Below are 22449 nucleotides of genomic sequence, written 5' to 3' on the forward strand. Positions count from 1 at the left end.
AATTTTTTTCTTTTTCCTTCATGATTAAAGCAGTTGATATTTAGCTTATATTAAAAAAAAATTCCTGGCAGTGCCTGGGTGGCTCAGTCGGTTAAGTGTCTGACTTTGGCTCAGGTCCTGATCTCACGGTTCATGAGTTCGAGCCCTGCATCAGGCTCTGTGCTGACAGCTCAGAGCCTGGAGCCTGCTTCGGATTCTGTGTCTCCCTGTCTCTCTGCCTCTCCCCCACTCACGCTCTGTCTCTCTCAAAAATAAATAATCATTAAAAAAAAATCTTGACTTTGTGGATTAATTTTACCATTTTAATTTATTACATAGATCACATTTTCTATTTCTAATGTAGTTCTTTTTGGCTGTTTATTTCTTTTTCCTATTTTACTTATATTTTTTGATGTTCTCTCTTACATTTTGAAAGGCTGTTTAATTAACACGTTTCACCCTGTTGCTTAGCAGTGGAAGTGGTTAATTTTTGAGTACAGTTTTGACCATAGACCACTGATTTTATTAGGTTAACATTTCTGTTTTTGCTATTTACTAGATATTCTGTAATTGTGGTATTGATTTGTTACTGACTCAAAAATTATTAATGAGAGAGTTTAAATTATTAAGTGGCTGAGTTTTATTTTTGTCTCTACTTTTCTTACTAATTTCTAGTTTGGTTACATTGTTGTCAGTGGGCTGTCAGTTACAATGTCATGGGATATGCCATTTCTGTTTGCAGTAAATTTTTTTAAGTTTACTTATTTACTTTGAGAGAGTGTGAGCAGGACAAGGGTGGAGAGAGAGGGAGAGAGAGAGAATCCCCACCGTCGCCAGTGCAGAGCCTGATGCAGGGCTCAAACTCACGAACCATGAGATCAGACCTGAGCCCACATCTGACACTTAACCGACTGAGCCACGCAGGTGCCCTGTGTTTGCAGCAAATTTAATGAAGGTTTTTTTTCTGTGTGTGGTTTACTCTATGATTTTCTTTAATGTTTCATGGTTTATTAAAAGGGTTGATTTTTACGTTGTAGCTTCTTCAAGAATCACCTTATCTCTAACATCTGTCCTTTAAAGAAAACATTTACTATCTTCAGGTTTAAAAACCAGAGGTAAAATTAAAAGAGTGAGTTAAATTTTAAACAAATGAGACTCTGTAAAGATTCAGAAACCTTACCCTATACCCTCCCTCGGTGGCTGTTGTTGTAAGTCATGAACAGATATTCTAATGGGTTAAAATTAGAAATCCTGCCGAATACATTGGACTCCTTATCCTTCTATGACACCTCATCCTTGACACTTGTCCCTGGCACTTGTCACTTGTGTGTGTGTGTGTGTGTGTGTGTGTGTGTGTGTGTGTGTGTGTAGCTGATTGCTGGCTCTTGCTGGACATCTGGCCCCAGAGGGAGAGAGGAGTCTAAGTAATTAAGCGCATCATTGTTTACTCTTTGTGCAAATGTCCTGCGGCTCTGTGCACAGAGCTCTTCTACAGTTGTAAGAATAGACCTTCCTGTCTTTGCTGTCACTGTTTCTTTTCTTACTCTGAGGTCAGGTACCAACGTTTAGTTTATGTGACAGAAGTCTAACATTAATTATGCTCTGTCACCACAGGGGCTCTGAAACTTGCGTTCTTCAAACTGCTTTCTGGCACTAGCAGAGTTTAAATAGTGATTGTTGGGGCATCTGGGTGGCTCGGTCGGTTAAGTGTCCGACTTCGGCTCAGGTCATGATCTCACAGTCCATGAGTTCGAGCCCCTGGAGCCTGTTTCAGATTCTGTGTCTCCCTCTCTCTCTGCCCCTCCCCTGTTCATGCTCTGTCTCTCTCTGTCTCAAAAATAAATAAACGTTAAAAAAAAAATTAAAAAAAAATAGTGATTGTTTTCTTATGGCGACATCTTTTTCCCATTAAATGCCCTATTCTGTCACCATCTCACCGACCCTTTGTGGGCAATTGTAGTTTCTGAACAATCTCATGAATTAACCTAAAATATTCACCAGATTTGCTTTGAAAGAATGGCATGATTTTGAATCATTGGAAGTTTTAAATGGATTATGTACATTGGATTGAAGGAGATCCTCGAGGTCGCGTAGGAGTTTCATAGAAGATGGTTTCTTTTGTCAAAGGTGTGTCAGAAACAGTAGGTTAAACACAGAACAGGCGATTTGACTGCATGTCAGAATCCTTCAAGTGCATGGTGGTGAATCTTTTTTAAAGGAGAAGTGGAGATACAGGGGGAAAGCAGAAGGGTTCAGACTTACTAGTCATCTACCCTCCCATCCTTTTTTCCAGGTAACATTTTAATTAATTGTATCTGTCTATGTGCCTATTACAGTTACCGGGGTGTATCTCCTAGTATTTTGTGCTCCATTTTCAGGAAAACTGGTGTGCTCTTAACTTCTTCATTATAGAGGTGAGAATGTTGAGCTCTAGGGAAATTAAATGATTTAATCTCCTGGCTAATTAAATGCAAAGAGTATTAGAGCCCAGGTGAGGCAACTCCCAGGACACTGGTTTTTCCATTATCCTTTATTATTTCCTCCCAATATGAAATGTAACTTTCTTCAAGATGTATTCTTTCTAATGAGCTGTGTTTTGTTTCAGTCCCTATTAATAAATATCAATTCTTTCAAAAAAGTATCTCAGTTTTGTCCACGTAGGTGTGTCTATATATTTATGTTTTAAGCCAAAGCATTTTCTTCTTGATCCACCATTTCAGGGCCACTAGCAACTTCCCTTGCATTTTAACCTGGAAAATCACATAACTGTGAAGTCTGCTCTTTTTCTTTTGCAGCGGCTCTAATTAGAGGAAATCGTAAAAACTGTGCCCAATTTTCTGGCTCCCTGGACTGGTTGATCAGCCGATTGGAAAGACTGGAAGCTTCTTCTGGTATGTTTTCCGATTATCTCCTTGTCATGATATATCTTTACTATTTTCTCCTGTTTTATGTCCTTTAAGACATAAAAGCAAATTGAAGATAAAAACAGAGCATCGGTGCAATGTAAGTGTTTTCCTTTTAATAGGTTGAAGTTTTTACTTATTGACAAAATCGTTTTTTTTTTAAGTTTATTTATTTTGAGAGAGAGAGAGAAAGAGAGAGTCAGCAGCAACAGCCAGGGAGGGGCAGAGAGAGAGGGAAAAAGAGAATCCCCAAATAGGCTCTGTGCTGTCAGCACACAGAACCCAACGTGGGGCTCGATCTCGTGACCATCAGATCATGACCTGAGCTGAAATCAAGAGTCGGACACTTAACCAGCTGAAACACCCAGGTGGTCCAGTCGTTGGTATTTTTCTTAGTTATTTCTGAAAAGCAATTTTACGATATCTTGTTCATTTACATTAAAAAAAAATGAAGCCCTGAAAGCTTCTAAAGAGCCAGAATTCTCATTCTTTTTCAAATCATTCATTCCAAATGTACTGTACAAACAAACAAACAAAAAAGTGGTTTGGAACTTCTATTTTTGGCTTGTGTTCAAAGGATTATTTGGACAGATTTGAAAAAAAAATTAGTTTTCCAAATCACACAGCATAATATTTTATTTTAAAATGTTCCAGTAGGGGCGCCTGGGTGGCTCAGTCGGTTGAGTGTTTGACTTCGGCTCGGGTCACGATCTCACCGTTCATGAGTTCAAGCCCCGCATCGGGCTCTGTGCTGACAGCTCGGAGCCTGGAGCCTGCTTCGGATTCTGTGTCTCCCTCTCTCTCTGCCCCTCCCTAATCTCTCTCTCTCTCTCTCAAATAAATAAACTTAAAAAAAAAATTTTTAATGTTTCAGTAGATACTAATAAACTGTCTGTATAATCATAAAATAGTTATAAGCACTCAACCTGATTTCTCCCTCTCTAACATAGTAAGTATGTTATTCTTATTTTGGTGTTGTAGAAACTTAACTCTGATAACCAGGGCTTCCTGAACTTATCCAACACCACAGTTTGTATCAGCAACACCCCAGACTGAAATTGGTTGCTTCTTTCTCTCTTTGCACAGTATTTTATCAGCTGCCCTTCTATACCACCGATGCCCCTTTACGTTACTTATTTTTTTTCTCTCAGTCTCCTACACGAGCAATGAACGCCTTGAAGCTATAGACACGATTTCATTCATCTTTGGGTTTACCATCCCATCTGGCACCTAGTGGATGTTGGACAGTTTTTATTAAACAAACGAAGAAATGAATGTATGAATGGATGTTTGGATTCACTTAAGAATATACCTGTCAGTACAGAAACAATTTCATGACTCTTGCATGAGAAAGACCCATTCAAGGATAGGTTTGTTTGTCGGAATGGAATGAATAGGAGAACAGATGGTTGTGGTCAAAGGGGGTAATTTTAAGTCTCCGAGTGAAGTTTTAATGATGAAGGTTTAGGAGGAAGAGAAATTTGAGTCACAGACTTTGAGTTTTAAGGCATTGCTGAATTCTTGGGTGGCAGATATAAAGAAGGAGATTGTTGAGCTAAAGTAGGTGCAAGAATTGTAAATGACAGCTTTCATGGTATCACAGCACCAATGGCATGACTGTGGACCAAGACAGAATATCTTGAATAAGGAGAAAACTGAATAACTCTCAGGAGTATGATCAATTGATGGTTAACAAGGTGATGGCATATTTTTGGGGGCCCCTGGGTGGCTCAGTTGGTTGAGCATCTGACTTTGGCTCAGGTCATGACCTCGCAGTTGACAGGTTCGAGCCCCGCATTGGGTTCTGTGCTGACAGCTCAGAGCCTGGAGCCTGCTTCAGATTCTGCGTCTCCCTCTCTCTGCCCCTCCCCCACTCGTGCTCTGTCTCTGTCTCAAAAATAAATAAACACTAAAAGAAAAAAAAAAGGTGATGGCATGATTGCATAAATGGATAGGTTCTTGGGTCAACATGTCCAGAATTGTTGGCAATCTTCAGTCGATACATAAAGGTATGCTGACCCCTTTTTCTAGCCATGGGGAGGATCTGGAAAGAGAGAGAGCCCAGCAACCTTCAGGACAGTATTAATGTTGGGTGAATCAACTGCTTCACTTGAAACACACACACACACACACATACACAGGGGCCCCTGGGTGGCTCATTCAGTTGAGCGACCAACTCCTGATTTCGGCTCAGGTCATGATCTCACAGTTCATGAGTTTGAGTCCTGCATCAGGCTCTGCGTTCACAGTGTGGAGCCTGCTTGGGATTCTCCCTCTCTCTGTCTCTCTCTCTCTCTCTCACAAAATAAATAAATAAGCTTTTAAAACACACACACACGCGCAGAAAAAAAAGTGCTCAGCAAAAAAGGAGAGAGACAAGGAAAGAACAGAATGGAGCATCCTTTAAACTGAGCTAAGTAGAGCCCAGTGTCTGGAGTCTTCTGTTTGGTTGTTTATAGGCACATTCCCACTGGATGCAAATCACTATTTGCTGTTGTCTTTGTCCAATCCAGCTGTTGGTCACAGGCATTTCCACTTCACGTAGAAGCCCCCATGCTCTCAGAAAGCACAGTGAAAGTCAGGAGTAGGAAGGACCCTTGGAAAATGCTGAACCTAACATGTCACCTTAAAGGAAAGGAAATTGAGGGGTGCCTGGGTGGCTCAGTCGGCTGAGCGTCTGACTTTGGCTCAGGTCGTGATCTCACGGTTCATGGTTTTGAGCTCTGTGTTGAGGTCTCTGCTGACAGCTCAGAGCCTGGAGCCTGCTTCAGATTCTGTGTCTCCCTTTCTCTCTACCCCTCCCCCACTTGCTCTCTCTCTCTGTCTCTCAAAAGTGAATAAATATTAAAAAAAAAATAAAAATGCTCTCTCCCTCTATCTCTCCCTCTCTTTCAAAAATAAACATCAAAAAAATTAAGGGAAGGGAAATTGAGGCATAGAACATTTAAATGAATGATTGTAGATACTAGAATTAATTGTTACAGCAAAGATGAACCCCTAGCTCATAATCATACGTCAGACTTAAAGTATGTTCACTATGCTTTGTAGCCTCCTAGTTTGTACATCTCTGAAATATTTTTCACTAAAACAAATTTTCTCTATTGTCCTTACATTTATGCTTTTAATGAACTACTTTTCTTCTTAGAGAAGGTACAATGTTGCTTAGTTTTTAGAGACAGTAACAGTAACGATATGCATATCATTAGATCATACCATATACACACATGCATAAGATAAATTTATTTCATTCGTACGTAACTGTTTCCTGAGTGCTCATATATGCATCATCTTACTCTCAGAAACTGCTGAACATGATCACCTCAGCTGATCTGTTTCCAGCTGCACTGCTAGTCTCTGTGTCTGTATGTGAACAGTAGAGCAGAGCGAGGGGTAACCCTAGGAACTCAAGGTTTCCTTTAGAAGAGGTCAGTGGACAGGGGTGCCTGGGTGGCCCAGTTGGTTGAGGGTCCAACTTTTGATTTTGGCTCAGGTCATGATCCCAGCATCCTGGGATCAAGCCCCGTGTTGGGTTCCATGTTGAGAGTGGAGCCTGCTTAGGATTCTCTCTCCCACTCTGGCCCCGCCACCTCTCCAGAGCTCATGTGTGAGCATGCTCTCTTTCCTCTCTCTCTCTTTCTCCAAAAAAGGGGGAAAAAAAGTCCAGTGGACAAAAGTCAAATTGGTACGGACTCAAATGGAAATCTGATGAAGATCTGAAAAGGCCAGCCAAAGGTTGTGTTAATGAAGTACATTTGTCTGGTACCACCAGACGCAGACCTTGAGAAAAGGACTGGAGGTTTATTTGGGAAGGGAGTCACCGTGAGACTCGGTAGAGAAGGGGTCAGAGAGGGTGTGTTGACAAGCAAGTTACCACCGTGTGTAGCTGGAGCTTTTCCCTTGGGGAATTCTGGGAAACTGAGCCCTACAGTTCTCCCACCTGAGGGCTGAGACAAGATGTTTACAACCAACTTTTCTCTGTCACTGAGCAGTGCTGCTCCCAGGGGGTGTTAATTCTGTGGCTTTTCCAGCTGCCGCTGTGATCAGAGCAAATCCTCAAGCAAAGAAATGCAGAACTTGGCTGCTGGAATTTCACTGAATGCAGAGCGTGAGGGTTTGATCAGGGCCCTGGCAGTGTCTGCTCCCCAGCCAACCACTATTTATCTCCTTACATGTTAGCAAGTCTCAGAAAGAGCGGTGGACACAACCTTTTGTACACATTGTGCGTCATCAAAAGTTGACTAGTATCTCTAGTGCCTAAGGCTCTATCGGAGCATCGGTAAGAACAGCCACTATGAATTTCTTGAGAGAACAAGAGATAAAGTAGACCTTTCCCCAGGCTTCATGTGTGACTATGTCTCTGGGCCAAATTTAATTGAAAAGACAAAAGATTTGCACGAGCAAGTCCAGTTGATTGAGTTGATGTATTTCTGAAGGCCGGGTTCTCCTTAGGATGTTCTTAGCACTTGGAACGCTATTTGGGAACTTCAAGGAATAGTTGACTGAAATGGTCTGCCAGTCAGGGGGCTGCATAGTTTCTCTGAGTCTTACTTTTGTACAGTGTATCCCACACATAGCTTTGCAGGGATGAACGTGGTCTTCTTTGAGATTCCTGCCCATTGTTCTCCACTCTGAGTAAGTCCCATGAAGGAAGGTCCCTCTGGGTTTCAGCAGAAGAAGGAATCTTTCAGGGGTCTTGAATTGCCTAAGCTTCATGCTCACGTACCATACAGCATGTGGTACCTAGGAATATGATAGTTTATTTTTTTAACCTTATTTATTTATTTATTTTGAAAGAGAGCGAGCTCGAGCATGTCAGCACAAGTGGAGGAGGGGCACAGAGAGAAGGAGAGAGAGAATCCCAAGCGGGCTCCGTGCTGTCAGCGCAGAGCCCAACATGGGGCTCTATCTCAGGATCATGACCTGAGCCGAAATCAAGAGTCGGATACTTAATGGACTGAGCCATCCAGGCATCCCGAAATACAATCGTTTAAAGCTTCCAAAGATGTCACAATTATTTCTTGGAGAGCATAAGCTCATCATTTCTCAAAGGGAAAAATGTGTAACCTGTGAATAATCTGTCCCAGAATCTTGTGTGCCAGGGTCCTCCCCCTAAACACGTACTTAGGTATGAACAATCGAGTTAGAAAATGCAGGAGGTCACAGGATATTGTTCTCCACTGTTGGCAATGCAGAAATCATAGCTAACCTTTTGGAATGATACCAACTGTTTAGGCAACACTTAATGATATCACAGAAAGGGACGGTTTTCCAGGAGGTAGCTTTGAAGAAGGCAACTTCAGCCGTTGGTTGATTCAGATCTTTCAATTGTGCAGAAAGCCAGCTATGGGTATAGCCAGGACATTGTGCACCTGACTCTTACAAGAAACATTAAATCAGAATCACCATGATATTGCAGACTGTGTAAAGACAACCTTTTGTGATAGCTGTTGGGGTCGGTACCCATTGACCCTACCACTCCTTCATAACTTATTCATTCATTTACTTCTGTGACTTCGTCTAGAGCTCATTATAATGACTGGTGTTTTTAATAATGATCTGGGTCATTACAATATGTAAAATCATGTTTGATGCTAATGGGTCATTTAAGACAGGGAAACTGAGTGTACATTTCCAAAGATATTCACTCAATGTTTGAAATAATGTATTAGCGGTTAAAGGTTACTAATTTAATAGTTAGCTAAGTCCCTGGTCAAAAATTACTCCTTTTTGAAGGATGCTGGAAACGTCCACATACAGCCTTTCTACTTCCTTTCCCAACAAAGCATTAAGTTATGGCTGGAAAGAAAAGGAGGACAGAGAGCGGAGAATCTAGATTTGGAGGGCTTTTTTTTAAATCTATTTTACCAGCAGTGTGAAAAGTGGGGGGGGGGGGAGTCCCTCAAAGTAAAGTCCAAATGAAACAGAACATTCCTTTCTGAATGAGGCAGGTGATCAAAGTTGCTGGGTTACCCAGAATCTGTATCCATTTCAGAATGCGTTTCTAAAAGCCTGTGTGTGGGATAGATGGCAAATTGTGTTTTCAGAAAATGGTTTTTTAGAGATGGAAAAAAAAAATCTTCAACTGTCTCACATTTGGGAAGAACACTGTAGTGCTTTGTGGCATAGCGCTGATTGATTTTATTATCTCTTCCCACTTATGCTCATTTAACCATATGACTCATTTCTGGCACCTGATGTTAAAGTTTGAAGGAGGCTGGAAGGGACCGGGCTCAGGATTTCATAGACAGGTGGGGTCTGGTGGCCTTGTTCCCGGGTGGTGGCCCTCCAGGTTGTGCAATGGATCTGCAATCCTCTCCTGTGTTTTGACACTAAATAGGAAGTTCGGATTCACGGTGGGCTTTTAATTCTTAGATCTGTTTGCCATGCTTACTTTGCCTTTTTGGTCTGTTTGACAATCCTGCCTCAGTGGTCCATGAACGTGTGTTGTCCTCGGAGCGTCAGCTCCTCAGATAGGTCCTGTGGCGGGGAGTATCAAAGGCAGGCTCAGTCTTTGTCACCCAGTCTGTTTAAGGAGTGGGAAGGAGAGCCTCAGTCCAAGAGTCACAGGTGCCATAGCGCTGCTCACTCCATTTCTGCCAACATGGCGGGAATGCCGGCCAGGGCTTTCCACCGCCGAGAGGAGTGTAACTTAACAGAGATCATCTCCCCAGGCTCTGACTAACCAGCCTCCTAAGGATTTGGGTAAGGAAGGTATGAAAGATTGAAAGCCCAAAGTCAAAGTCAGTTGGTACCTATATTGGACACTTCCTGCCCTTGGGGGTGTCTGTTGTTCTCCCGACATTCCATACTGACCCCAATGGCCAGCAAAGGGCAAGGAATTGTCCTAAGGCGATGGGGAGAGGGGTTGATAAGTGAAGCTTGCCCACATCTGTCCCGTGGACGTTCTCTCTCTCCAGTCTACATCCCCCCATCCAGCCTCCCACGAATTCACGAGAGCTTTTGTCCCCTGGGGGTGTTTTTGGACAGTTCCTGGAATCCACACTCCCATCCTGCTTCCTTAGATCCCCCGGGGTTGCTGTGCACGTAGGAGCATTGGTCCCTTTTGCTGATGTTATTTCTTCCCACACACAGCTGGTTAGATGCCACCCTCTAAATGTCTGCTTAGCTGGAAGAAGAGAAGAGGAGTCTAATCTCAGAGAAACTATGTTATCTGGGAAGGGCTTGCTTGAGGAAAGCCTCTTATTAAAAACAAAATCACAGCCAGTGATTTCTGCCTTTGACCTTGACTGTTTCTTGTCCTCTCTGTGTACTAAACCTATGTTTTACTGTCATGGACAAAAGTGAAGGTTCGGCTCGTATGTGCTGCTACCAACAGATGGCTGCTTAATGCCAGTGTCTGCTCTGATAGGGTTTCGTTCCTACCACGCTGGATATTAAATACTTCTAGCATCATCTTTGGTGAAATAATTGTGCTGTGTCACTTGCTTTCCGTCATGCTTGAAGTCCGGGGACCCTATCATGGCTTAAGGACTTCATCTAGAACTGAGTTCATTAAAGTTTCTTTGCATCGTGTCTGACGTAGCTCAGTTTTCTCAAGTCAACGTGCCTCTTGATTGAATCAAGCCTTTTGTTTTAGTGCCTTGGCTTTTAAAGTGGGTTCTACTCACTCGGGCATGGTAGTCAAAAGAAAGAAGCCAGTCACTACCCACCTGAGGGGTTTATCTTCGGTGTCAAGGCAGGATGCATCACAGGTGTCCTCCCTTAGCGTTGATGTGATACAGGAAACATAATCTTGATGGGCCGTGAGCTCAGCCGCCTGGGTGCCCGCCGGAGGCAGCTGCAACTGGAGAAGGGAAGTGGTGTTAGGTCTCAGGGTATAGTTGATGCGGTGGGAACTGATGTCTCAGCTCAGGCTGTCTCATGCCTCTGGTCTCCTAAATGGGTTTCCTACCATTTCATCAGCAAAGACAGGGTTGAGTGCTCACTTTGGCATCACACAAACTAAACGTGGAAAGATACAGAGAAGATTAGCGTGGCCCTGTGCAAGGGTGACGTGCAAATTCGTGATGCGTTCCATATTTTTATGGGTTAAATGGGCGGTGGGCATTAAGGAGGGCACTTTTGGGGATGAGCGCTGGGGTGTCATTTGTAAGAGTCGAATGACTGGGTCCTACTCCATAAGCCATGACGATTCTGTATGTCAGCTAACTTGAATTTAAGTTAAGGGGCGCCTGCGTGGCTCAGTCGGTTGAGCGTCTGACTTCAGCTCAGGTCATGATCTCAGGGTTCGTGAGTTCGAGCCCCACGTCAGGCCCTGTGCTGACAGCTCAGAGCCTGGAGCCTGCTTCGGATTCTTTGTGTGTGTGTGTGTGTGTGTCAAAATAAGTAAACATTAAATTCAAAACAAAACAAAAACAAAAAACAGGGTTGAAGTCTGCCAAGACTACCTCATCAGAAATGGCAGCTCACTTTTTAATCATCTCTTGTTTTCCACGTACTTTTATACTGTGTTAAGGAGAAGCAGAGAACTTTTAAGATTGATTACAAGGATGGATTCTGAAATGGACTGCTTAAGTTCCAAGCCCAGCTTCATTCTTTATAGCTGCACGACTCCAACCCTTTGTGCCTCATATTTTTGCCTGTAAAATGGGCATTGCCCAAAGGACTGTTAGTCGACACATTTCATTGCATTAAATGAATAAAAATGTCACAATAAGAACCTAACGCCTTTTTTTAAAAATAAGTAGCCGTTGTTAATAACTACAAGATTATTTGCGTTCTCTTAAAAGGGCATTTACATTATAGAAATAAACTAGACAGGTGTTCTGTGTTCGGCAATAAAATTAGGGAAAACTGTTGAAAAGTCCAGATGAAAAGTGTGCCTCCAGCACGCCCCACGGGTTGCTGTGGGATTGGGGGAGGGGGGCTGTTAGAAATTTGATGCCAAATGTGTACATGAACGTACTCTGGGCACCATGCAAAGACCTTCAGCCAAGAGCTTCTTATAAAAAACACTTGTGCAAACCGTTGAAACATACAAGGAGTAAAGTGATAAACGATGTTGCAGATCATACGCTGGATTCTTTGGATCAGACAAGATCTGAAACGAGAGAGCCTGGCTGCTGTGTGACCACAGGCAGTGTCAGAGCTCCCTGATAAAACTGCATAATTCAGTTTAGAGAAATGCGGTTTTTTTTGTTACAGTTTTGTTTTTCCCCATGTTGAGATGGCTCCGACTCAGGATGAAGAATTGCAGGTGGAAAAGCTTAATATTAGCAAGCACTTACCTTTACTGGGTGCCAGACAGTGTTCTGAGCCCCTTAAGTATGTTAACTCATGGGCCGTCTGGGTGGCTCGGTCCGTTGCGTCCGACTCTTGGTTTCATCTCAGGTCATGGGTCTCAGGGCTGTGGGATTGAGCCCCATGTCGGGCCGTGTACTGAGCAGGGGGCCTGCTTGAGATCCTCTCTCTCTCTCTCTCTCTCTCTCTCTCTCTCTCTCTCTCTCTTTCTTTCTCTTCCTCCTTCACTCCCTCCCTCTCCCTCTGTCCCTCTCCCCTGCTCACATTCTCTCTCTCAAAAGAAAATAATAAATATATGAAGTCTCTAAATCCCCACAATAACTCTATGAGGTAGATAGCCTCAGTATCCCCATTTCACAGATGGGGAAGTGAGGCACAGTGCAGCTATTTTTTCAAGGTCATACAGTGTGGAAGCAGCCAAGGCAGAACTCAAACTTTGGCCTTCTGGCTCTGAACTTGATCGCCTCTATCCCTTCATGATATATGCTGCTCAGGTACAGGGAAGCAAAGGACTGAGTGTGCCCTTCTGTGTTCTTCCAAGGTCATGAGGGAGAATATCTCCTGCATGTAAACAGGTAAGCTCTAGTGACCTATGTCCTAGAGTGTCTGAGCTGGGAGTGACTTCTGGAGTATTCCAACCCAGCCAGCCCCTCTTGGCCATCACAACACCGTGTCTCCCCTCTCTCTCATTTGTTCTCTTGAACCATACTATGTAATGCAGGTTTAGACACACATGATTTAAAATACTAGTCTTGGGGCACCTGGGTTTCCGTCACTTGAGCATCCGACTTCGGCTCAGGTCATGACCTTGCTCGCGGTTCATGAGTTCGAGTCCCACATCGGGCTCACTGCTCTCAGCACAAAGTTTGCTTCAGATCCTCTGTCCGCCTCTCTCTCTGCCCCCACCCCTGCTTACGTTCTCTCTCTCTCTCTCTCTTTCTCTCTCTCTCTCTCTCTCTCTCTCTCTCTCATTCTGTCCCTCTCTTAAAAGTAAGTAAACATTAAAAAAATGTTACTCTTCACCACGTGACAAAGTACGTTCACGTCTTCGGGGAGTATTTTCTGATGTTTTCAGGCTTGGAGCAAGTTGCTCAGTTTCCTAAAATTGTATCCATCTTTAAATGCATCTCAAGGTGGACTCTTCTCTGTACATACTGTTTCATGTCAGGACCACCGACCATTCTGCACATAATGCCCTGTGAGAAACTGGTGCGTTTTTGGGGCGCCTGGCTGGCTCAGTCGGTAGAGCGTGTGACTGTGAAGTTCAAGCCCCACATCTGGTGTAGAGATTACTTTAAAAAATTTTTTAAAAATAACTAAATAACTAAATAGGATTTGTGGGTTTTGTTAAACAATGTGTAACTTTTCTCTTTCCCCTCTTCCACACGGACCAAGTACCAGAATTAGGTTATTCTGTGCACATTTCTTTTGTGCTTATTGGAAATGATGCCCCTGGGTTGTCTTCTTCTTCTTCTTCTTCTTTTTTTTTTTTTTTTTACGTTTATTCATCTTTGAGAGAGACAGAGCGTGAGCGGGGGAAGGGCAGAGAGAGGGAGAGGGAGACACAGAATCTGAAGCAGGCTCCAGGCTCCGAGCTATCGGCAGAGAGCCCGACGCGGGGCTCAAACTCACGGACTGTGAGATCATGACCTGAGCCGAAGTTGGACGCTTAAGCGACCAAGCCACCCAGGTGCCCCAACCCCTGGGTTGTCTTCATACAGCAGGAGACCTCCCCCCACCCAATTGTATAGAGATACAGTTGACACACTCGTGGTGTAACTTTAAGGTATACAGCACGATGGTTTGGCTTAGGTGATTGTGAAATTCGTACTCCAACAGATTTAGTTTGCATCCATCATCACAGACACACACACACACACACACACACACACACACACACATATATATAATTTTTTTTTAAGTAAAAGGAACTGAACCAAAAAGACCTCCCCTTGTGATGAAAACTCTTAGGATTTACCCTCTTACCCACTGCCTTGTGTAGCACAGGGCAGAGTTGGCTTATCCTCAGCATGTGGTAGCTTATGCAGCTAGTGAGCACCGATCTTTATCCAATCCTCTGCCGCCACTCCTTGCCTCTGGAAATCACAGGTCTGATCTCTTTTCCTGGAGGTTTTTGGGTTTTTTTGTTGTTGGTGTTTGTTTTTGTTTTTGTTTGAGATCAGACAGTTGTTGTCTTTCTCTGGCTGACTTACTTCACTCGGCGTAATCTTCTTTATCCCCTCATCCATCAGTGGACACTCAGGTTGTTTCTGTGTCTCAACTCTTGTAAATAATGCTGCTGTGAATGTGGGGGTGCAGATGTCTTTTCGAGTTAGTGTTTTCATTTTCTTGGGGTGTATTCTCAGAAGCGGAATTACTGCATCAGGTAGTGGTTCCATTTTTAATTTTTTGAAGGCCCTCCATCCGGTTTTCCAATAGCAGCTGTACCAGTTTACAACCCCGGCAACGGTGCACAAGGGTTCTGTTTTCTTCACATCCACCCCAGCATTTGTTGCCTCTTGCCTTTTTGATGACAGTTACTCTAATGGGCGGGAGGTGATATCTCATTGAGGGTTTGATTTACTTCTCCCTGATGCCTAGTGATGTTGAGCATCTTTTTATGTATCTGTTGGCCATTCATATATCTTCTTTGGGAAAGTTGTCTATTTGGGTCTTTTGCCCATTTTATTTTTTGTTTTATGTATTTTTATAAGTTTTTTTTGATGTTTATTCATTTTTGAGAGACAGAGAGACAGAGCATGAGTGTGGGAGGAGCAGAGAGAGAGGGAGACACAGAATCCGAAGCAGCCTCCAGGCTCTGAGCTGTCAGCACAGAGCCTGATGCGGGGCTCAAACTCACAAGCTGTGAGATCATGACCTGAGCTGAAGTCGGACGCTCAACCGACTGAGCCACCCAGGCACCCCAATTTTATTATTTTAATGTTGATTTATTTTTGAGAGAGAGAGAGAGAGAGAGAGAGAGAGAGAAAGAACACGAGTGGGGGAGGGGCAGAGAGTGAGAGGGAGACACAGAATCTGAAGCAGGCTCCAGGCTCTGAGCTGTCAGCACAGAGCCTGACGTGGGGCTCGAACTCACAAGCTATGAGATCATGACGTGAGCTGAAGTTGGATGCTTAACCCGCTGAGCCACCCAGAAGCCCCACTTTTGCCCATTTTAATTGGATGGGTTTTTTTTTCTCCCTAATGGGTTCTTTGTATATTTTGGATATTTACCCTTTATTAGATACACGGTTTGCAATTTTTCCCCATTTTATAAGTTGTCTTCTTTTTTTTAACATTATTGATGGTTTCTTTTGTTGCGCAGAAGCTTTTTAGTTTGATTTAGTCACACTTGTTTATTTTTTATTTTGTTGCTTATGCTTTAGGTATCATATCTGAAAGATCATTACCAGTTCCTGGGTCAAGAAGTTCTTTTTCTAGGAATTTCCTGGTTTCATTTGAGTTAAGTCCTTAATTCATTTTGAGTTAATTTTTCTGAGTGTTGTAGAGCAGGGGTCTAGTTTCATTGTTTTACTTGTGAATATCCAATTTCTCTAGCACCATTTCTTGAAAAGACTGCCTTTTTAAAATTTATACAAAGCTTAGGCAGATGCTATGATCATTTTACATTTCTGCCCAAAATAATAGTTCTCAATAAATATTTGCCGCTTTGAGGTGTCTTTTTGAAGAGCTCATTAATCTGTGTTTCTCTTGCCCTGGAGGATTTATTTTAAAAGTACTCAGATGTATATATCTTTGAACATTTTATTTAAAGGCCTTTAGAGCAATTAATTGCATCTGCCAGTATGTTTGTAGGCACTAATATTTCACAGAGAGGCATACCTTTCTTGTTTCTTGAACACTATAATGAGCACATTGTGTGGCCAAGGGAATATTTTTTTAAGTTTCTCTATTTATTTTGAGATAAAAAAAAAGAGAGAGAGAGAAACAAACAGCAGTGGAGGGGCAGAGAGAGAGAGAGAGACAATCCCAGCAAGCTTCATACTGTCAGCCAGAACCTGAGGCAGCAGCTCAAATTCGGGAGCCGTTAAGATCATGACCTGAGCCAAAAATCAAGAGCTGGACGCTAAGGGGCTCCTGAGTAGGTCAGTTGGGTCACGATCTCACAGTTTGTGGGTTCGAGCCTTGCGTCAGTGTGGAGCCTGCTTGAGATTCTCTTTCTCTCCCTCCTCTCTCTGCCCTTCCCCTCCCCGTGCTCTTTCTCTCTCTCAAAAGAAATAAACTTTAAAAAAAAAAAAAAAAGGAGTGGGACGAGTGAGTTTAGGCCACTGTGATGAGATGTCATTTGTATTACCTCAGTGGATTCCCAGGTACTTTGTGAGGTCAGTTCCATTATAATTTCCATTTTACCAATGAGGACTTTGAAGCTAGGAAGCTAAGAGGTATGATCTTTGCAAGGCCAAAGGAAAGTAATGCAGCCAGGACTGAAGTTTCGCGGTCTGGAAAGTTCATAAGAGCAGGAATGACGTCAAATTCTGTTCCTCTTTTTACTCCTATCTAGAACCTCACACGGCAGATAGCCCATTTAATGAACTAAGTGATAATTGAACAAATAAATGGGGGGAAACACCCAACAGTAACCAGCAAGATAAGAATAGCTTCAAATTATTTGTGATTTCGTGTCTGGTGCTCAGCACTCCGTGGGTTTTGAGATATAGCAATTTATACAAATAAATATTTGTATAATGTCACATTTCTAACATTATTTAACTATTGTATCATAACTACCTTTAACTGACATTTTCTTTTCTTAACCATCTTTTACTCTTCTAGTTTGTCTGTCTTCGTAAAATATTGCTAAATTGAGAGCAGCACACCATCAGGAGCCTAGTTAAGTCTGAATAGTACATTATAATTACATTGCTTATTTTATGTGTTATTTATTTTAGATAATATACCCCAGGAAGCTTTTGACTCCCATTCATCTTGTCTTCCAGTAAAATACCCTGAGTCTGTCTTTTTTGCCTATTTATTTTGCTAATGCATTCCTGATATTCTGCCCTTCTGTATATGAATAACAATGCGGTATACCTTTATCTTCACGAACTTCTACTTTTATTTTCCTAATTTTGTCAAATTGTGTTATATTTCAATCCTTGTCCCTTTTTCTCTCCCTTCTCAACTTCATGTTAGCTCAAGGTTTAATGAGCTAATTTTCTTCTGAAGACTCAAAACCATTATAAAACTTTGAAGTATAGAAAATGATGTGTTTTCTCAACTTGGCTTGAGGCCGCATCTCTTGGCATTGTTATTTTCAAGACATGATATTTTCAGATTAAAAAAAACAACAACACTTTAATGTTTATTTTTGAGAGCGACACAGAGTAGGAGTCAGGGAGGAGCAGAGAGAGAGGGAGACACAAGAATCTGAAGCAGGCTCCAGGCTCTGAGCTGTCAGCCCAGAGCCGGACGTGGGCTCAAAGTCACAAACCAGGAGATCATGACCTGAGCTGAAGTCAGATGCTTAACTGAGCCCCTCAGGCGCCACCCCCCCCCCCCCCCCCGCCCATGACTCTATATATTTTCATATTGAAATCAACTCAGTCCATTTTTTTTTGAAGGGGGGTGAGATATGGAAACCCTATTTAGTGTTTTTCCTTTACAAGTTAGTGCTGTGTTATAGAAAGAAAGCAAAACGAACATTGCTTCTTTTGTCCCTTTCTGTTTGCTTACAAAAGTTAAAAAGCACATTCATCAGTTTATCTCACGCTGAAACTCAAATAGTTTCTTGACTTCAAGTTTGTACCCATTTTATTTATTATTATTATTTAATTCTTTTAATGTTTATTTATTTTTGAGAGACAGAGAGAGACCGCGTGAGCAGGGGAGGGGCAGAGAAAGAAGGAGACACAGAATCTGAAGCAGGTTCCAGGCTCTGAGAACAGCGAGATCATGACCTGAGCCGAAGTTGGACGCTTAGCTATGCCACCCAGGCGCCCCAATTATTATTATTTTTTTTTATGTTTATTTATTTTTGAGAGGGAGAGAGAGAGCAGAGGAGGGGCAGAGAGAGAGGGAGACACAGAATCTGAAGCAGGTTCCAGGCTCTGAGAACAACGAGATCATGACCTGAGCCGAAGTTGGACGCTTAGCTAAGCCACCCAGGCGCCCCAATTATTATTATTTTTTTTATGTTTATTTATTTTTGAGAGGGAGAGAGAGAGCAGAGGAGGGGCAGAGAGAGAGGGAGACACAGAATCTGAAGCAGGCTCCAGGCTCCGAGCCATCAGCACAGAGCCCGACACGGGGCTCGAGCTCACGGACCACGAGATCATGCCCTGAACCGAAGTCAGATGCTTAACTGACTGAGCCCACCCAGGCGCTCCAAGTTTATACTCATTTTCAACAAACCACAGATTACTCTTACTTCTCTCAGTGCTTCAGTCTGTAACATGCAGAATTCACTGTTAACATTAAGAAAGATGTGTTGTAATTATGGTCTATTTTGATTGGTTGCTCACCTCCTGCTATTTGCTCGACACGGGCCTAACACTGATTAGGGAGAGCAAACTAACCTCTCCACTGGCTCAAACTAGAAGTTTCTGCTACTTCTAGGTCCACATTCATGCCCAACCACCAAACAAGGACAGCTTGGTTGCAGTACATGATTATATCACTCATTGGCAGTTCCATTTAAATGAATGGAACAAGGGATGCCTGGGTGGCTCAGTCGGTTAGGCCTCTGACTTCAGCTCAGGTCATGATCTCATGGTCCGTGGGTTCGAGCCCCGCGTCGGGCTCTGTGCTGACAGCTCCGAGCCTGGAGCCTGCTTCCGATTCTGTCTCTTTCTCTCTTTCTCCACCCCTCCCCTGCCCATGCACTGTCTCTCTCTGTCTCTCAAGAATAAATAAACCTTAAAAAACAATTAAATGAGTGGAACAGAATAACAGAGACATGCCTTTAAAGGACTCCCTCAAGTGCGCGGGCCCAGGAACAAGTTAATATGTTTGTACATAACTCAGATCGTTTCTCTTCTGGCCTCACCTTTGGTATGTTGCAAAACTCCTCCCAAACTACTTAGACCTTCTGTCAACATGCAGCTAGCTGAACTTTTCTTCTGCCGTCTCCAACCGCTGCCCACTTTATTTTCATGTGTTTTTCTTTTTCATAATCTTAATACCCAGAGAAGGGGTTCCTGTCAAAGGAGTGCTTTCTGCCTTTTTGAACATTGATTAGACATTAAGTCTACTTGGTATAATCTTTCATGGTATTTTTGGCTCAGCAGTCCTGTTGTCCCCAGAATGTAGAGCTGTCTTACAGTTTTGTCTTTGCCCTAGTTGTGTCTCCCTATCTTTCCCTTGGTGTCTAACAGACCAGTCTAATGTCCCCTGGATTTGCTAATTTAACTGTTTTATTTTAAAATCTAGCATCGATTTCATTTCTTCACGCTGATCAATAAATATATTCCCAGAACTTTCCTGGTGATCAGTGTTGACCATTCAGTATTTCCCTACCTTTCCCTGATTTAAAGTTTTTAATCTCTGTTTCAAAAGAAGCATATTTCTAATGTTTCCTTGATGATCCTTTTTCTAAATTTCATTTCTCATTTATGTTATTTTGTTGCAACCATAAAATAATTGCAGATGCTTATATAGCTTTCTAAAAGCTTTCCATGTGTTACTCCTTAAAACAGCCCCCACCTCCCCCCTCCAGAGTGGGTACCATTATTCTAATTCTATTTTAGAGATGGGGGCTCTGGGTAGCTCCTGGGTAGCTCAGACGGTTAAGCATCCAACTTCAGCTCAGGTCATGATCTCATGGTTTGTGAGTTCGAGCCCTGTGTCGGGCTCTGTGCTGACAGCTCAGAGCCTGGAGCCTGCTTCGGATTCTGTGTCTCCCTCTGTCTCTGTCCCTCTCCTACTCGTGCTCGGTGGCTATCTCTCAAAAATAAAAAATGAAAAGTAAAAAGTTAAAAAAAAAGAAAGAAAGAAATGGTGACTCTGGGACACAGAGAGGTTAAGTAACTTGCCTAAAAATTTGCCAGGACTCTACTGTGGCACATTGGCTGGAGTCCATGGTTATAACCACTATGTAATATGACAGGATAATAGTAATACCTGTTACTATTATAATTCTTCAATAAGCCTAGTAAATATCCAGTGCTCCAGTCCCCTTATCAAAGGATAACAGTCCATAACATGCGTCATTATTGCATGCAGGAACAGTCTCCTGTAACCCCTATAGACAGCTCTGGCTTGTGTGTTTCATGTTCTGTGTTGTCATGTTATTTCCCAGTGTCTTTCCCCCACGTCTTTTTACTTGAGTCACTTTGTTTACATTTAATTATCCAAGGTGGAAAATACAACTTCCCTTATTTCTGTTTGCCCTCATTGAGCCTTGGGGATATTACTAATAAGGTCTGACCAAAAAGTTACAAAGGATTTTTGGGGGCACCTGGGTGGCTCAGTTGGTTAAGCAACCGACTTCAGCTCAGGTCATGATCTCGCCATTTCTGAGTTCAAGCCCTGCGTCGGGCTGTCTGCTGATAGCTCAGAGCCTGGAGCCGGTTTCAGATTCTGTGCCTCCCTCTCTCTCTGCCCCTTCCCCACTCCTGCTTTGTCTTGCTCCCTCAAAAATAAATAAACATTAAAAAAATTTTTTAAAAATGTTACAAAGAATTTTAACTCCTAGGTAGGGAAAAAAATAGAAAAGCAACCTATGATTTGAATAATGTGGAATTTGTGGTTTCTCTAATCGTGACTGTTGCTGACCCTGCAAGTGGATGTTGCAGTTCTGTGTGCGTTACCTGCGCTGTGTCCCCAGTGTTTCTGTCACTGAGGGACAGTCTGATTCATACCGATTAGCACCCAGGTTGAAGCCTTCTCTTTGCTCGCCTCTTAGACTAAGAGGCTTCCGTGTAGAAATTGTCAGGTGAGGCCGTGTGCTCTGTCAGAAAGCTGTCCGGGATCCTTACCCATGCGTAGAGCAGAGATGTAAAAGAGAAGTCCTTTCCCAAAGCTGAATAGTGCCCACATGTGCAGTGACAACTAGGTTCCCTCTAAACCCACATACGCCTCGGTGTTCTGAGATTATAATTTTTATTTTTGCAAAACACGCGTGACTGTGGTTGAGAAAACACTTTCTGGAGAGGGCGTGTCGGCATCGTCTCTCCATTCTTCACTGGTCTTCCTTGCCCCACACTAGCCCCCTGTGCCTGAGCGGCTGCTGGTCTGGTTCTGTATATATTTTGCTCAAATGTGCAAGACTTACCATGAACTCGTGCCTACCGAGGATGGGGCGAGATCCCTAGGCTCGATTCTTCCTGGTATGTGACGTCAGGCCAAATATAGCACTTCTGTTCCGTGGTTTGTTTCCGTACAGACGCTCAACAAGTTTTGTTCAACCTTGGACCACCCTGCGCATGACCCATGGTAGCACTCGGATGCTTCCAGTACCATGAGGTTCTTTCCAGACATTTTATTACACCCTCAGAGATCTTTCTTTCTCATGAACACTATAAACAAAGTTACAGCCACAAAAGTTTTAAGGCAAATAGCTAAATATTTCACGTATATTACATATAGGGCTTACACCATTAATTTTGAATTTTGTGTATGACCCCCACAGAAATAGACTAAAGCCCACAAAAATTCTTGTTATTCAGTAAGTCAAAATGTTCCCTATTGAAATTAAAGCACAAGTAAAGTAATCCTGGAACTAAGAAATCTACATTTTCCATCTGTGTTCTATCATCTGTCTTCCTACCTTAAAAAATGTATTTTAATATTAAAGTTTCCAGATGTAAAATATGCCAAAGTAGCTATTTTATATAGTCTTCACAATAATGACTCTTGTTATATTGGGTAAACCTATCATAGGCTTATTTAGTTTAAACTGAAGGTGTATACTAATAGTCCGTTTATATTCATTCACTTATTCAGTTGGCAAACATGAGATGGGGCTCCCTGGGCCAGAGTGTGATGGATGACCAGGAAGCAGATTTCAACACATGTCTGCTCTCCAGAGCTCGTTCTCCAGTGGGAGATTGAAATGAGCATAAATTATTTTAATACAGTGTGATCAATCCTACAAAGAAAGAATAATTCATTCTAGGGTGTTGGTAAAATCCCACTGAATGAGGTGACTTTCTGACTTTGCAAGATGATTCCCATTTTGCAGCCCCAGAAGAAGGGAGTGTATTTTAGTCTGAGAATAACATGTGAAAACATGGAAGGTGGGGCAGAGCCGACAGGCTCCCCCTGAGCCTGACAGGCCTTGACTGCCAATGATGTTACTGCCTAGAACAGTGCCTGGTAGCTACAAAATAAATGTTTGTAACGTGCA

At 42.7% G+C, this 22449-nt stretch overlaps 1 protein-coding gene and 1 non-coding gene across 10 annotated transcripts in view; both read left to right on the top strand.

Moving 5' to 3' along the window:
- RYR2 (ryanodine receptor 2) overlaps positions 1-22449 on the top strand; it is a 756877-nt gene that overhangs the window by 396768 nt on the left and 337660 nt on the right. For 8 of the 9 annotated variants that reach the window (XM_053910232.1, XM_053910224.1, XM_053910226.1 and 5 more), the window contains one exon: positions 2775-2870. The exons of the other annotated variant lie outside the window; for it this stretch is intronic. In XM_053910232.1, coding sequence (XP_053766207.1) covers positions 2775-2870 — 96 coding nt within the window. The remainder of the gene's footprint in view (positions 1-2774; positions 2871-22449) is intronic. 9 annotated transcript variants of the gene reach the window in all.
- Positions 10821-10926, top strand: LOC128772571 (U6 spliceosomal RNA). Its single transcript, XR_008416749.1, has one exon. It is a non-coding gene; the product is annotated as a U6 spliceosomal RNA (small nuclear RNA).

The sequence above is a fragment of the Panthera pardus genome, unplaced genomic scaffold, assembly GCF_024362965.1.
Source record: "Panthera pardus isolate Hobbes unplaced genomic scaffold, ASM2436296v1 HiC_scaffold_22, whole genome shotgun sequence".
Classification (NCBI taxonomy): domain Eukaryota; kingdom Metazoa; phylum Chordata; class Mammalia; order Carnivora; family Felidae; genus Panthera; species Panthera pardus.